The sequence below is a fragment of the Hyposmocoma kahamanoa genome, unplaced genomic scaffold (genome assembly GCF_003589595.1).
Source record: "Hyposmocoma kahamanoa isolate Upper Pololo Valley unplaced genomic scaffold, ASM358959v1 144, whole genome shotgun sequence".
NCBI lineage: Eukaryota > Metazoa > Arthropoda > Insecta > Lepidoptera > Cosmopterigidae > Hyposmocoma > Hyposmocoma kahamanoa.
Genome location: NW_020653513.1, coordinates 714,935 through 730,453, shown reverse-complemented (window position 1 = coordinate 730,453; position 15,519 = coordinate 714,935). Strand labels below are relative to the sequence as shown.

Here is a 15,519-nt window from a genome sequence, read left to right as displayed (position 1 = left end):
ACACACACACACACACACACACACACACACACACACACACACACACACATTTTTACACTAGATAGCCTATGCTTTATTTGTATTTTTATATTAAGTTTATGTCACGTTTTCTATTGAACTAAGAGGGAGTGAGCATGGTTATCTGTAACACAGGTTTCCAACCTAGTATAGACTCCAGTTCTCACTAAGGCACTTGTTATTTGTTATTTTATTTTTAGTAATTAATCATTGTATTTTTAATGTATTCATACACTGTAACTAACCTTATTGAGAGAAATAAAGCATATTGTATTGTATTATAATTCCGCCTTCCCCTTTCCATCACCGGGGGACTAGGCGTAGGCTTGGGTGCCACCCCTATGTTGTGGATATTCCAAAGATTCGCACGAAGCGTTACGATTCCACGTTTATATGACGAACGGCTTTGGAGTGGAATTCTCTGCCTGCAGACTTGTTCCCTGAACGTTATAACTTGGGCATTTTCAAGGCGAGACTGAATAGACATTACTTAGGTGAGCATGCTCCATCGTCGACCTCATCGTCACTTTCCATCAGGTGAGATGGAGGTCAAATGTGCACTTATATTTTATAATAAAATCATCACTCCTTACAAAACTCTCGAAGCGAAAGGACGTCCATTCCTCTAGTAAATTTATATTGCTTAAATGTCAAAATTTCGTAAGTGTGTATTATAACGAAGAACCATAAAATTGTACGGGAAAATTGTCGGTACACATACCTATGAAGCTACAATAAACAGTTCCTAATACATCAAGAAATGATAAACCTTTACAAGGACACCAACAGGGCTCTCAGGCAAGTCCAAGATGCAAAAACTAAGATACATACATACAGGCTTGTGGCCTGTACCATACTCATTGACGCGGCCGGCGTCGGCGGCTCTGAAGTAAAACTAGCCCCTACGACTGCAGCCGCCCGCGCTGCCATGCCACCCGTACGCTCAATTTACATTGCGGCAGAAGCTGCGCAACGCGAGAAACGCACGAGAAAGCGCGCGCTGGAATACTTAAGTATTCCAGCGATCGTGTCTTGAGGTTTTAATATTTCATCGACGTTTGACGTCACACTGCGCCTGCCTTCACGCCACTTCTCGCGAACGTGCAGGAATTCTCGATCATGGGCGAGAATCACAGCTCGAGTTACACAATTAACAATAAAGCTACATATCCTGCGTTTTGCGTTGTTTTTTGTTACCGCACAGAGTTATCACTAATTATTTTTATTTTTGTTAGAAAGTAAAATCTGAATTATCAAAAATGATGGAACAAAAGTTGTTGTGTACGACGACATTACTACAGTTCTACGAAGTTATTCATATTGTACAAATAACCATGTGCTATTGTCCTCTTTGATATATCATTCATTAACATTAATATTCTTTTAACTAATAAACTAACCAAATTGCAATAGATGTTGTTTAGAAATTCGCAAAATCACATTAGGTTCGGTATATCCTGTATAAAATAAGGAAGTGATAATTATCACTCGTGTCGTGTCGTGTAATTACACGAAAGATATTTTTATTACATAGGCCTAACTTCCGTTCGTTTGTATTCATTAGAAGAGCCACCAGCTAAAATAATGTAGACTTTAATTCCATTTCAAAGCCGATTTGAAGACTTTCTGTAGTAAAAAAAACAGGGCAAGGCAAATTTCAAAGCTTGACAACCTCTGCCCACTCAAAAGACAATCAATGCCCTGCGCGTGGAACACAATAATGCGTTTAGGAGTGAGCTTCAAAGATACTGCAGTGCGTCAGGGTATGGTTGCGGAAGCTGATGATTTTCATGCCAGGAAAAAAGTTGCCTCGATACCGCGAACACATCATCCTATATATAGCGTTGTTACCGACCAATATGACTGTACCATATTGTGGCATTAGATTCGGTTGCCTATAGGATACCATTAATTTTGATAACTCGTTTTATTTATCGAGTTCTTAGGTTTTCACGATTGTTGCGCATAGGAAATGAAACTGTTTTTCCGGATTTAAATCGTGTATATTTGTTTTTTCAAACAAACCGACGTTTCGGGCCCTTTACAGGTCCCATGGTCACACTCACAGGTGACTCAACCGCGACCATAGGACCTGTAAAGGGACCAAAACGTCGGTTTGTTTGAAAAAACAAATATACGCGATTTAAATCCGGAAAAACAGTTTCATTTCGTTTTATTTAATTTTTATTTTACTTGATTTTTATAATTATGTTTAGGGTTTACTGTGATTTTGGTTTTGATAGTGATTTTCATTTTTATTTACTTTTAGTATAAATTTGAATATCTAGTCAATTTAAAAAACTCTGAAATCTGGAAATAAACATTTCTTTTTCAGTCTGTTGGCTGAATTTTACCACGCTTACGCCCCGAAATAAAATAAATGCAGTATGGTGTGTAACAATGTGGAAGACCACTTTGTCCTCCTCCTATGTTATTGGTATTTATTAATGTCGAAAGTAACCAATTAAATTTAGGGGAATGACAATTCTCTCTACACATTTCCGCGCGCAATTATGTTTATTATACTTCTTTTTTCACAGTTCGCACAACAATTTACAATGAAATATTTTTTTTATCATAAACTTAACATAGCGAACGACTTTTGACCTCAATTATCTCAGATCACTGGTTTAGTAGCAGTAGAGGTCCTTGTGAAAGAGTTTTTCCAGGGTAGTACTGCCACCTTACCTGTTTCTTTTTCTATGGTGTTAAGCGGCACGCCTGTCCACTCAGAGCTTTAAATCGCAAAGAACTGAAGGACCCTGTCACCCTGTCACCCTGAGAGAAGGCATAGAAGGCAGTAATAGAAATTTCAGCCTTTATCAAGCAGTAATACACACATAGACAACCACAAATTACACCCAAAAAGAAAAATAAATCCAAGCCGTACAAATATGTGTCCCGGCCCGGGAATCGAACCCGGGACCTCTGCGTGGCAATCCAGGGTGGTAACCGTTGGACCACGGATACAGTAGCAGTACTGCGTTCCGGTTTTAAAGGGTAAGGGTGAAAGTACAGATACATGAGACTTGTCACGTTATGTCTTCGATCCGAGTAACCAGCGCAGTGGCAGTGCCCCTCAGATCTTTGCGAACAGGCGGGTCGCTTACCACCAGGCGTACGACTTGTTCATCCCGTCACCTGTTATTATAAAAAACTATATCAAAGATTCATCTTCAACTCTGCGGTAAACAATAAAGGAACTTTGAATATACCTAACGCAAAAACAACGACTCATCCATAAGCGAACCGCATTGATGGGAAATTAAAAACCGTAACTCAACAACAAAATTGCGAAGTTTAGTTTTACTGCGATTTAAACCGGCGGGATTTTGTACTGACAAACTCGCTGTGATTGATCGTCAGATCAATCACGACCTGTACAAGGACTGTGATCAATTAAAACACTAACTTCTTGAAATATAATAATTGACAGATGATAATTTATTTAGGTTTCAGAACGGGAATAAATGCGATTCAACAATTTAATGCAGTACAGTAAAGCAATACATCACTCTCAATCGAAAATACCTACGATATAATAGCCTAATAAATTTGACCAACGACACCAGGCGCTCACTACGAGGAAAAAGGAACCTAAGCGCATGCTCTGAGAGGTGAAAATACGTTACTCGCCGTGTGCAGTCATGCGGGGCCGAACGCTCATAAATGAACAACTTGTATGAGCGCTTGTGCCGACGTCGGTACACTCACCGGTAGGCACTTATCGCGTATCATTGAGCGAGTGACGGAGCCCTAACATGGCCAGGTTGCACTGACAGTGGTAAGTAAATGCCCTTATAAAAGTAGTATAATAATAAGGCGCACATACTCATTGTCCCGGGCAACCCTGTATCCTATCCTGTATACCGAGACCTCTGAGTGGCAGTTTAGTATGATAATCACACGACCACGAAGCCAGTTAAATTGTTTAATCGCGTTTGTTCCCGGTTTGAAAAATATTTCAAACGAAAAGTTTAAAGGCGCCTTCAAATTTGAATATTGTAATTATATAACAGTAAACCAAAAGCTATTGAAAGAAATACATTAAACTGTTACAAAAAATAGCCTCATCAACAGATCACTCATGCAACAAGTGCAATATAGTAACACAATTAAGTAATTAACAGAAAGAGCTTCGTCGGCAAACGACATACATGGCACACTAAGAAAAATCTATCATAATGTATTAGTAATAAAGTTTTAATCATCTCCTTCGTACTATACCTAATAATATTTACAAGCGCAGTTGCAGCGCCACTGTCGTGACACGCGCGTGCCGATTTTGCAGTCATAATTAGTGAACTAAAAACTGCTGCAGCGCGTTATAAAGCGTCTAATTTGAAGACTTCCTAAAAGTGTATAATTTATTTGACTATAATATCTTTGTGACACGAGTAACACAGCGCCTCTTGTTTTCACATAATTCCGTTCGTCAATTGAGGTACGGAATTTTTTTACGGGCAAAATTGAATTTGAAGTCTTGCGTCTCGAGAACTCCTAATTGAGTTACTTACTTAGTAATATAAGATATTGTTCTTGTAGTATTGCCGTTATTACGCCGGGTACCTCGATAAATGGTTTCTAAATTTATTACGATCCTACACAAACAAAGGAATGAATACCCGTCGATTTTCTACAAATATCATCGACATTCACTTTTTACAATCCATCTATGATTTCTCACGTGCCAATTCATCTACAGCCAATTTTTTCGTGCGAATGATGGTAAGCTACACGCCTGTCCATAACAGTTGCAGTAGAGCTCCTTGTGATAGAGTTCGTCCAGGCTAGTACTGCCATCTTTCCTATTTCTGCCGCCAAGCAGTAATGTCAGCATTTCTGTGTTCCGGTTTTGGAGGGTAAGGGTGCTGGCGAAATTACAGGGACACGGGACATGCCAAGTTATGTCTCAGGGTGACGGGCGCAGTGGCAGTGCCCCTCAGATCTTTGCGATTTGAAGCTCTGGTGACACTGCAATTGTTATGGACAGGCGTGTAGCTTACCATCAGGCGACTTGTTCGTCCCGTCACTTGACATTATAAAAAAAGTTGCAATGCCACTCAGAGCAGAAATAAGTAAGGTAAGGTAACAATTCTACTGTCACTAAAATGTACGTGATAATTATGTATGCAAATACGACATCGTTCTACCAGATGCCACACAAATTTGATTTAAATTCCATTACATTTAAGTTTATTTAAACAGAACAATCGTCACTCTTGCTCGTTCTTCTTAGGGAAGTCAGCACAGCGAATGAGTAGTTGCTTAAAAAATGACATTTTGAAGAACTAAAAACAATTGCAAAAATCATAGTTAAAACAATTCGTTAGCGTGTTCAAATGTCTTAATTACAAGTTTGAATAAAATAAATTCATTAGGTTTTACAAATTATAATAGCAGCCTAGTGGAAATTAAACCATATTTAAAAGAAACTGTAGTGACTAATTAGTATGCAACCGGACTGATATCTACAACTATCAATTTCTTAACGTTGAGCAACATCTAGCAACCAAAAAAGAAATTTCAGTACCTACGTACGGATTTGGTCCAAATTTAGGTCGTGTAATATCAAATGTACTGATTCGACCGATTTGTAATAAGCTAATAAAAGATTAACTGCTTCATTGCAAAGAATAAATTTGATAATTTCTTCTCCAAAATGCCAAGCGAGAAAATAATAAAACTGACAAAAAGTTCTCTAAAATCAGGGACAGATGGCACGTTTCACAAAAAGAAAAATTTTTGTCCGAGTTACCAGTTCAATAGTCTATGGTATGTTTTTAAATATACTACAAAAGTTTCTAGGATGATCCCTGTGACACTTCACAAAATTGTACATGATATAACCTTGTAACGACGTCCACTAATTTACGTATTGTATAAACTATTTTTATAAGTCTCGCTTTTAAGTGAATAATATTTGTTTAAAAATACATAAAATTAAAGTAAAAGTAACACAAAATTAGTGAGAAATGAGCAGAGAAACGATTTTTTATTCAAAAATTTATTTATTTTCACGACAACGTAAGAAGGTTACTTCGTTAGACTGAATTTGCTAGAGATGAGGTATAGGTATCGATAAAAAGTGTTCGATAATTGAATGAATAAATATATAATGCGTACACGAATTTCACCAATTACATATTTAGTGATATGATTTTAATGTTTTTAATTTACATTATGAGTCAGTTTGAGAAAATTTATTAAAATATCAATTGAAAAGGCATTTTAATTTAGTTAATGTTTTATGCCTTTAGTGCGATACAAAACACTTTATACATCTATTCAAAGTTTTCGTGAGGCTGGAGACTCCATTATTTATTTTATTTCTTCACCGGCACCTACTATATAGAAATAACGGATCGGATATCAGAAATAAAATAATAGTAGTTTATGTGACTGTTACATAATTAAAGGCTTTAAAATATGAGTGAGGGTGTATCTCATGAATGTTTTAATGCTTAATTATGTACAGTTACATACACTGCTTTATCTACACACATATTATAAGGCCTCTGTGATGTGTCCAGGAACCGCATGTTGCGGCTGGCGAAATGGCGGCAAATAAAAACTTTTCTCACGCATGTCACACAACCGTAGTTTTTATTTTTAATTAATAGACAAACTAGAATCGGCGCCAACTATCACATCGTTCGATATCAAGTGACGTGTGAAATTGTCAAAATTGTTTGCTATTGACATTTCATTTCGAATAAAACTTCATCTCAACTGATATTAGAATTGAGGTCCCATCAAATTGTTTTGTTTTTCAGAGATGTTCGTAATTTGAACGTAATAATAACATCGAATTCAATGTTATTTTGAAGCAATAATAACATTTTCACAGATAAGAAATTTGTTCTAACAAAACAGTTTCCCTTTATGCTGATCGTAATTTGCGGTTTTAACACATTATAGAAACTTTATGATGTGTAGATAAATATTATTTTTACACAATTCATGGGAGTTCATTATTTTAAAAACTACAAGGCTGTATAAGTATAAGAACCTTTGCTTCAAAAATCTATCGACTTCACCTCATCCCTGCGAAAACGTCAAATAATGTGTCACAGGGGTCATCCTAGAAAATTTTTAGTATAACTCAGTTTTTTTGTTATGGCTTAACTTCTGGCCTTTTACAACATACCATACCAGTATACAACATAATTTCCTCTGAACTTTCACCACGTCACAAACCCACGGCACCACTCAGCTTTTATAAACTCAGTTTAAGGCTTCTGTTGTTTATTTTGATGTAATAATACACCAAATATATTTTATTCAATTACGTAACACATAACCTCCAAAACTTTAAACTGGTATATCTTCAATTCCTGTCTTCTCAGAATAGTAATCCCAAAACAAAATTCGTTCAGGAATTTCTACTCTTTTTTATATATTTTTCATAAACAGACGCATAAAAATTATGTCAACAAAAATTTATATGAGAGTTTGCCAATGTCCTGTAATTTAGCTATGAATTAAATGATTACATGATTATGTTATGAAGATTCAGCTATTCCATTTAGAGCGCCCGGATTGTGGGATGCGAGACGCGACCACCCACACCTCACCTTCAAAAATGTAGGCTTGCGTTGAAATACCTCGCCTTAATATGAAAATTAAAAATCGTCATTTTTTCCTAAAATTATTTTTTGAACTTTAAAAATGTGTGTTGCAAACTAATTTATAGAGTACGCTTGCTAGTGTGAGTAAAAGGCGCTAATCCAGAACAATTCAAAAGTTTAGCCGGAAGTATCCATCCATAAAACTCTGTGCAATAAGCGCCATCTAGTTCTTAGCGTGTCAACTAGATTTATTTGTAATCCCAAGAAATTAGAGTGGCTTTGATAAATTGTAACTCGTAAATGTAAAACAAATTAGTTGTGTACAATGTAAAAATAGCTATTAAGTACCCACCGCGACCTCTAGTGTAATAATAAGTACTAAATACCCCGTCTTGTACTGTGTATAAATAGTCTAGTGAATTATTGGTCCATGGTTTCACTGACGTTATGGTATCAGTATCAATAATCCGGTATGACATGGGTTTTTGTAGCAACTGTGTATTGGTATGCAATTACGATAGCAGATTTGACAGATTACAATAGTGAGGTCAAATCTCAATTAATTATCGAAAATAATATAATCAAATGCCAGTCGCGTCTATATGTTTTTATATTTATAACTAGTATTGTAAGGGGTAGCTGATTGCTATAATAAAACTATTTAATACTAAAATAAAATCTTTCTTTATTCATTTTTATGTTCAATTTTTTTTTACGGCCGCTACCGAACGTAGCAAATAAATTGAGAGTCGTATTAAATACCGGTAAATATATCGGCTTTTCATTGGTACCGCTATTCATGTATCGAAATGGAAAACTCCAGTATGGTTAATGTGTTTTTCTATATAGGTACCAAGCCCCGGTAATAGGTACACTCGAGAGCAATTAAACCGAGTCACTAATATGTCGGAGGGCTAATAAAAAACTCTGTTATAGACCATTTTAATAGTTCTCAAAGAAAATCTGTTAGTTACTAGTAATAATATTGCTCCCGAGTATAAATGTGTATGTGACAGGATTTAAAAGGAAAAAGCTTGAAATAAATTCCTACTTACATTTAAAAACACTCTTGGTATTAGGAAGGAGATCTCCGCCTTACACATTGAGTCGAATTGCTGGAACAAAAGAAAATAATACAATAAGTACATTCGCTCTCGGAAAGCAGGAGCTTTCAAAGTAGATATTAATTTCGAAGAGACGTCAACATATGGCATAAATAGAATACTATAAACAAAGCTGTGTGTTATATTGTACACATTTGAGTCTTAAAACATAATGTACATTGTATTTCAGATATTACACAACTTGTTCCACGAATAAATACATCATTATACATCATTTCGGTTTATTAAACATCACACGTTACCACATTGTTTCATCATCATTGTTGAGGATTATTTAAAAGGAGTACTAGTATTTTATACAGCTTACATTCATTTATTGTATTTACTTGAAAGGTACAAGTAAATAACTTCTCAAGTTAGTCACTCATAAAAGCGCCACAGCCGCGGCACGTGCGCGTCACTTTTGCAGACATAGGGTCGTATTCCAGAACAGTACTCAATGCTCAAGTCAGGATTTGAGCAGACTTGAGTATGATTTCAAGCACTGGAAATACGACTCTAATGGCAAGGACTTGAGTATGATTTTCAGTGCTTTAAATCACACTCAAGTCCTGACTTGAGCATTGAGTAGAGTTCTGGAATGCGACCCTAAGCAGCGGTAGATGCTCCTTGTAAAAGAGTTCGTCCAGGGAAGTACTGCGACCTTACCTATTTCTGCCGCCAAGCAGTCATGTGAGCGTTATTGCGTTTCGGTTTTGAAGGACACGGGTGCTGGTGAAATTACAGGTGCATGGGACTTGTCGACTTATGTCTTAGGATGACGGGCGCAGAGGCAGTGCCCCTCAGATTTTTGTGATAACATTGAGTGGCACTGCAACTGTTATGGACAGTCGTGTCGCTTATCACGATTTGTTGATTCCATCACTTGATATCATAAAAAACTATACTATCATTCTCTTACAGTTCCCTTAGTGAGGACTTATAATTATGTACAAATTGGTTATCTTTGTAGAGCGAACAACTTTGGACAGTGTACTGAGTGCATATATTAATTCGTTAAAGCGTAAACACGCAGATGTTATTTTACTTAATGTCATTGAATAATTCATGATTGAAATCGTTTAACGGAAAAGGAATACTTTCCATTAACCGTTCATGAAAATTTGGCAAATCTAAGAATGATATATACCACCAGTACGGGCTGGATATGATTTGTCGGGAAAAACAAATATACGCAATTTAGATACGAATAATCTCAGTACAGAGTACTAAAAAAACCGACCTCAAAAGTAAGTGGAATTACGTCTATTGGCGAAGTTTTATTGAAATATCCCCTAGTTCGCCACTATACAGACTTGACACTGGAGAGAATAAAAATCGGTTCTGACTACTCAAAGTATATTGAGAGAGAAACGCCTTGAATTGGAGAAATAGCAAAATCAACCATTAAAGTAATTGCTCGTAAATTAAAGTTAGGCGCTATTTATAAATATGAATCTTCATGCATGAACAGCCACCTTTCGAGGTGGATGCTTTTCTTCAAAATGAAATGGGACCGCTATGGAAGTACCCCCTTTCCAACAAAAAAAGAATCATGAAAATCGGTTCACAAATACCGGAGTTATCGCGTAACATACATACAAAAAAAAGTTTCTTTTTCTACGTGTAACAATCGCGACAACCTAAGAATCCGATATATACACCAGTAGGGCTAAAACAAACAAGCGCGACTTGCGCGAGAGCGACACAAAGCGAGAGAACTCTATGCGAGAATAGCAGTATTTCGCGGTTCATGTCGCTCTCACGCTAGTCGCGTCCTGTCGTGCCAGCCCTACAGAAGGGAATGGATGTGGTTTGTTTGAAAAAAAACAAATATTTATTTAGATCCGAAAAAATAGTTTCATTTCCTGAATAGACGTAATTTCACAACCTATTGAGGTCGGATTTTTTTTAAAGTAATTATTAAAATGACTTGATATCACGAGTTGGCAATTACTGACCGTTCGAGATTATGCATCGAGTATATAACCAGAAATAGAGACGAAATGTTATTTAATTTGTTTGAAAACTATTCTGCCAAATCACTGTGACAACTGCGCTCCGATTGGCCAGCCGGAATTCGAAACAATTGACGGGTGTCGTCAATTATTTCACTTCGACCAGTTTAACTTGATCTTTGTTATAATGAACGAAAATTGCAAAATTACATATTTAATATTTAATTATTGATGAAAAGCGATTCCGATTGTTTTGTAATTACATGTTTTGCTGTTTTTCCCACACCACCGAATGGAACAGCCCTCATTGTTAGATATTATCTTTATTACAATAAATGCAGAATATTTTTGGAATATAAGGAGACGTACGCATATGGCAGTTGTTGGTGCTGTATTATTTCAGTTTTCTAATTTGTGATTTCAGCGCAAACGAGAGTTGATATTTAAAAGTGATATAAGGCGCATTTAGCTAATGAGTTGCCAAGGATGGACGGCTCTTATTTCGTCTCTATTTCTGGTTATATACTCGATGAGATTATATTAATACTCTGGACATGTTGAGTCAATGGTAATCGATTATTAATCAATAATCGATAACCATTTCCTGCTCGTTGAACGATTGTTAAGCTTGGCTACCGTGAACAATAAGCAGTGAATTGACGAAAATGGGGTGCCAGTATTTTATTTATATATGGAGCCTGGAGCGACATTGTAGCGCTTCTGGCATGTTTATACAAGCTCATCCTGTCCTCATCAAGTCCTGTATCATCATGAGACGTCGCATAGCTTCTTTTATGGAAAGGCATGGACTGATCAGCAATGGCTTAACTCGAGAGCTGTTTGTTTGCTGTTGCTGAGCTGTCCATTTATCAATGTGGTCTGTGCACAGGGTAAATTATGTTTCAGAAACCAATAAAACTTCTTTATTTTCACATCACCACGAAGCTTAGTCAAAATAAGGAAAAATGACCCGTTCACACGTCGGCATCCTGCTCTTTGCTGGAACGGTTTTTTGCAGGAGTCTATTTATTGGCAAACGTGTTTCATACTTAGTTGGTATACATACGAGCACCACGCTTATAGGATCCTGGAACGTCCGCTATCTCTTAGAATGCTGCAAGAAACAAACCATTCTTGCAATATTAGTAATTATAGTTTTTTTTATAAATACAACAGACCTCAAAAGTTTGTGGAATTACATCTATTTACCAAGTTTTATTGAAATCAGTCAACGGAAAGTGCGTGAAATACAATAAGCCGAATTCATTCCCTAATTTACCATCTTCAGAGATAGAATTTAATTACGTTTGAATTTATTTAAATTTATTTTTATAACATCATGTGAAAATGAAAATGAAAATGAAAATTTATTTGCTTAAAATATGGTAAACAAAAGATGGAACACAGTAGAGAAATAGAGCTCATATTTTACCACATTTGGCATGCAAAATTATACTTATAGTGATTGAATTAAATTGATTAAATTACAAGTAATGTCAGTAGACATGCACAAAACAGTTAAAGTTCTAAATTTATTTCAATACATAGTCAATACATAGTCAATTGTATAGTCAATATAGTCAAAAGTGACAAACAAGTCGTACGCGTGATGGTACAGTTACAGTGCCACTCAGAGTTTTAAATTGCAAAAATCTGAGTGGCACTACCACTGCGCCCGTCACCCTGTGACATAAGTTGACAAGTCCCATGTGCCAGTCACCAGCACCTTTACCCTTGAAAACCGGAACACAGTAATGCTGATATTACTGCTTGGCGGCAGAAATAGATAAGGTGGCAGTACTACCCTGGACGAATTCTTTCACAAGGCGCTCTACTGCTACATGGAACCACTACTAAGGTACCCCTTTACCAACAAAAAAGAATCATCGAAATCGGTTAACAAACATGTACCCTCGTGCATTTGAAGTCGATTAATAAAATAATAACATCATCATGATAAATCAGCTGTATTGTGACAATTCAGTCTTGACAGATATGCCTATCCCACTTTCTAGACATGACATTATACTTGTGAAGGGAATCTGTAGCATCACGTGGCTGCTAGATATCGATATACTCCAAGAGAACCAAGCATGTCACATTTTTTGCACCTCCGATGACGTCACAAGCGCTGTTTAGTGATGGGAAACCTACCTAAAGTGATTGATTGAATCGAAGGCGCAATAGGTGCAATATGTTGACCCGCAGCTTTGCACGCTGTACTACAAACGTGAAGCTCACGCTTTTTAAAGCATTTTGCCAATCATTTTACACGTGCAGCTTGTGGGTCAAGTATACACAGAAAGCGTATCGCGCCCTGTGCGTCCAGTATAATGACGCACTCAGAATGCTGTTGGGGTTGCCGCGCTACTGTAGCGCTTCAGGAATGTTTGACGAGGCGCGTGTGGACGGTTTTAGCTCCATTTTGCGGAAGCGGGTGGCATCCCTGATGCGCAGGGTGCGGGGCAGCGCCAATGGCATTCTTCGAACAGTGGCCGAGAGGAACGATGGGCCCATATTGTATAGGTGGATAAGGGTACATTGTACATTCTAGATAACACTTATTAACATAGATGGTAAGGATTTTGTTACTAACAATTTATGGATATCTTGTCTGAAATAAAGATTTTTATTTCATTTGATTTGAAGGCGCAAGTATTTAGTATAATCATTTTTCGAGTATTTATTTAACATAAGAAGTAATTATGTAACTATGCACGCTCCGTCCTCGACCTCATCGTTGATTTCCATCATGTGAGATCGAGGTCAAAACGCGATGAATAGCATTCAATTGTAATTTCGGGAACACAATTGCCAGCAGTGTATTCCAAATTGTCCGCTGCAAATGAGGTTCCCAATCAATTTGGATATTACTTCATAAAGTTTGAAATTATAATCAGAGCTATCATTAGTTGGTGCTAAATTACTTGTAAACTAAAGCCGAATCCAAAATTCGAATACAAAAACTTTCAAGGATATGAAATCGTTAATCAATACTAATTTTCGTGTACATTTGTTGTTTATCTTTAATATCTTTACCACGATATTGTTTCTAAATATTGAACAACTATCAATTTTACTCTACTTAAAAGTAATTAAGGTTTTGAAAGTGTATTTCTCATGATTAATAATTTAGTATGTCGCTTACTGCTAGTTGAGGTAAGGTTATTTTGAGGGGAAAAAAATTAACAATCTTGAATGTAGCGTGACAATACATTTATGAAAATGATACTTGGATATGAGACAAGATGCGGAGCGATTGGAAGCAATTGAGATGTGATACCTGGATAAGGAGGGATGAAATTGGTTGGATGAAAAGAAAAACCAACGAGGAGGTGTTAAGAATGGTGCAAGTAAGGATAAGCTTATTAAACACAATAGCGAACCACAGGGGAAAGATGTTTGGGAATCGGAAAAATGGCTGAAGTTTTTTAATTACGAGGACACCCATGCATAAAAGCATTAATACACTCCCAGATATCCCCACATTCTTTAGAAAAGTTCTGCATTTATAGTAAGCAAATTATAAAAGTTAAAATAAAAAAGGCGCAATTGAATGAAATTCTGATATGAAAAAGAAAGATAAAGATTGAAAAAAATATTTCGTTGCGTTCGCATTATGTCGTGACGACAGATAGGTAATTGTGCAATTTAAACTGTTATAGCTTATATATTTAAATGTAGTTATTCACATATAGTACAATACGATTAACTGTCGTTCACGATTTTTTTACCTTACGACGACAGACTGTCGTGATAATAGGATGAGCCAGATCGAAAGTCGTCAGACGATGAATAAAACGTCATGATAAAAATGTGACGACAGATAATCGCAGCTTCGAACGATTTTGCCGTGCAAACGACAAAGCGGCTGCCGTGAACCAATAAATTGTCGTCACGATCTAGTGGGCACAGCTATCAAGATATAATCTTTCAACTATAAAATAAACTTCCACGACATAGTCACGACAGATAGTCGTGATATGGGTACAGGCTAGACGCGACAGTCGTCCAACGATAAATAAAACATTGCGAGATAATGGGAACGCGCGAGATATTGGGAATTAACATTAATAGAAGGAAGAGTTCATACAAGGTCCTAATTATTAGCTTACAATATTTTTTTTATAGATGACAGATGACTCCATTCCATCTGATGTAAAAAGGAAAATGGAATCCAAACGTGAGAGAACATAGTGCAGTGTTGATACAATCACTGCTCTAGCCACCTCCACCCCGCATGCCTACAAGATGCCTCTTCACGCCTCGTTTGAAGGACCCCACATCGTAAGATGAAGGGAATACGTGCCCTGGAAGGTAGTTCCATTTCTCAACTGTGCGACAGAGTTCGCGATGTAATACGGCGATGTAAAACGGTGACGACGGAGGCTAGCAAGCGAGCAATCGAGGAAACTCGAGGAAAGGGGAGGGCGGGATAAGGTTGAACAGCTCTTCAGAGCATTTGCCATGGTACATCCGATAAAAGGCGCTAAGTGATGAAACGTCTCTACACAGTTGTAGACGTTCAAGGTGTGATGAGACCTCTTCATCGCCTATTTATCTTCATAATATATACATCATAATTTAATTTAATCGTTTTTAATACACACATCATCATTATCATATAGGTCTCCTTTAGTTTATGCCACGGTACTGTAGTCTAGGCTCTACTCTATGAGTAGAATCAGTGGCTGAGTGAATAGATTTATAATTAGAATGCTTTAAAGAATTGAAATAAGAAAACAGAAGATCTTGACATATTACATATTACATCCTAGACTAAAAGTGAAAATATGTAAAATGATGTGAAATAAACCAAATTATTGAAGTTAATCCCAGTTTATATTCTTAGAAGTACCTCTCGCTACG

The 15,519-nt window shown here is 36.7% G+C and overlaps 1 protein-coding gene across 1 annotated transcript in view; it reads right to left on the bottom strand.

The window, feature by feature from the left end:
- LOC113240498 overlaps positions 1-15,519 on the bottom strand; it is a 220,763-nt gene that overhangs the window by 5,918 nt on the left and 199,326 nt on the right. The window contains exon 6 of the mRNA XM_026477822.1: positions 8,645-8,704. Within this exon, the coding sequence (XP_026333607.1) occupies positions 8,645-8,704 (60 nt within the window). The remainder of the gene's footprint in view (positions 1-8,644; positions 8,705-15,519) is intronic.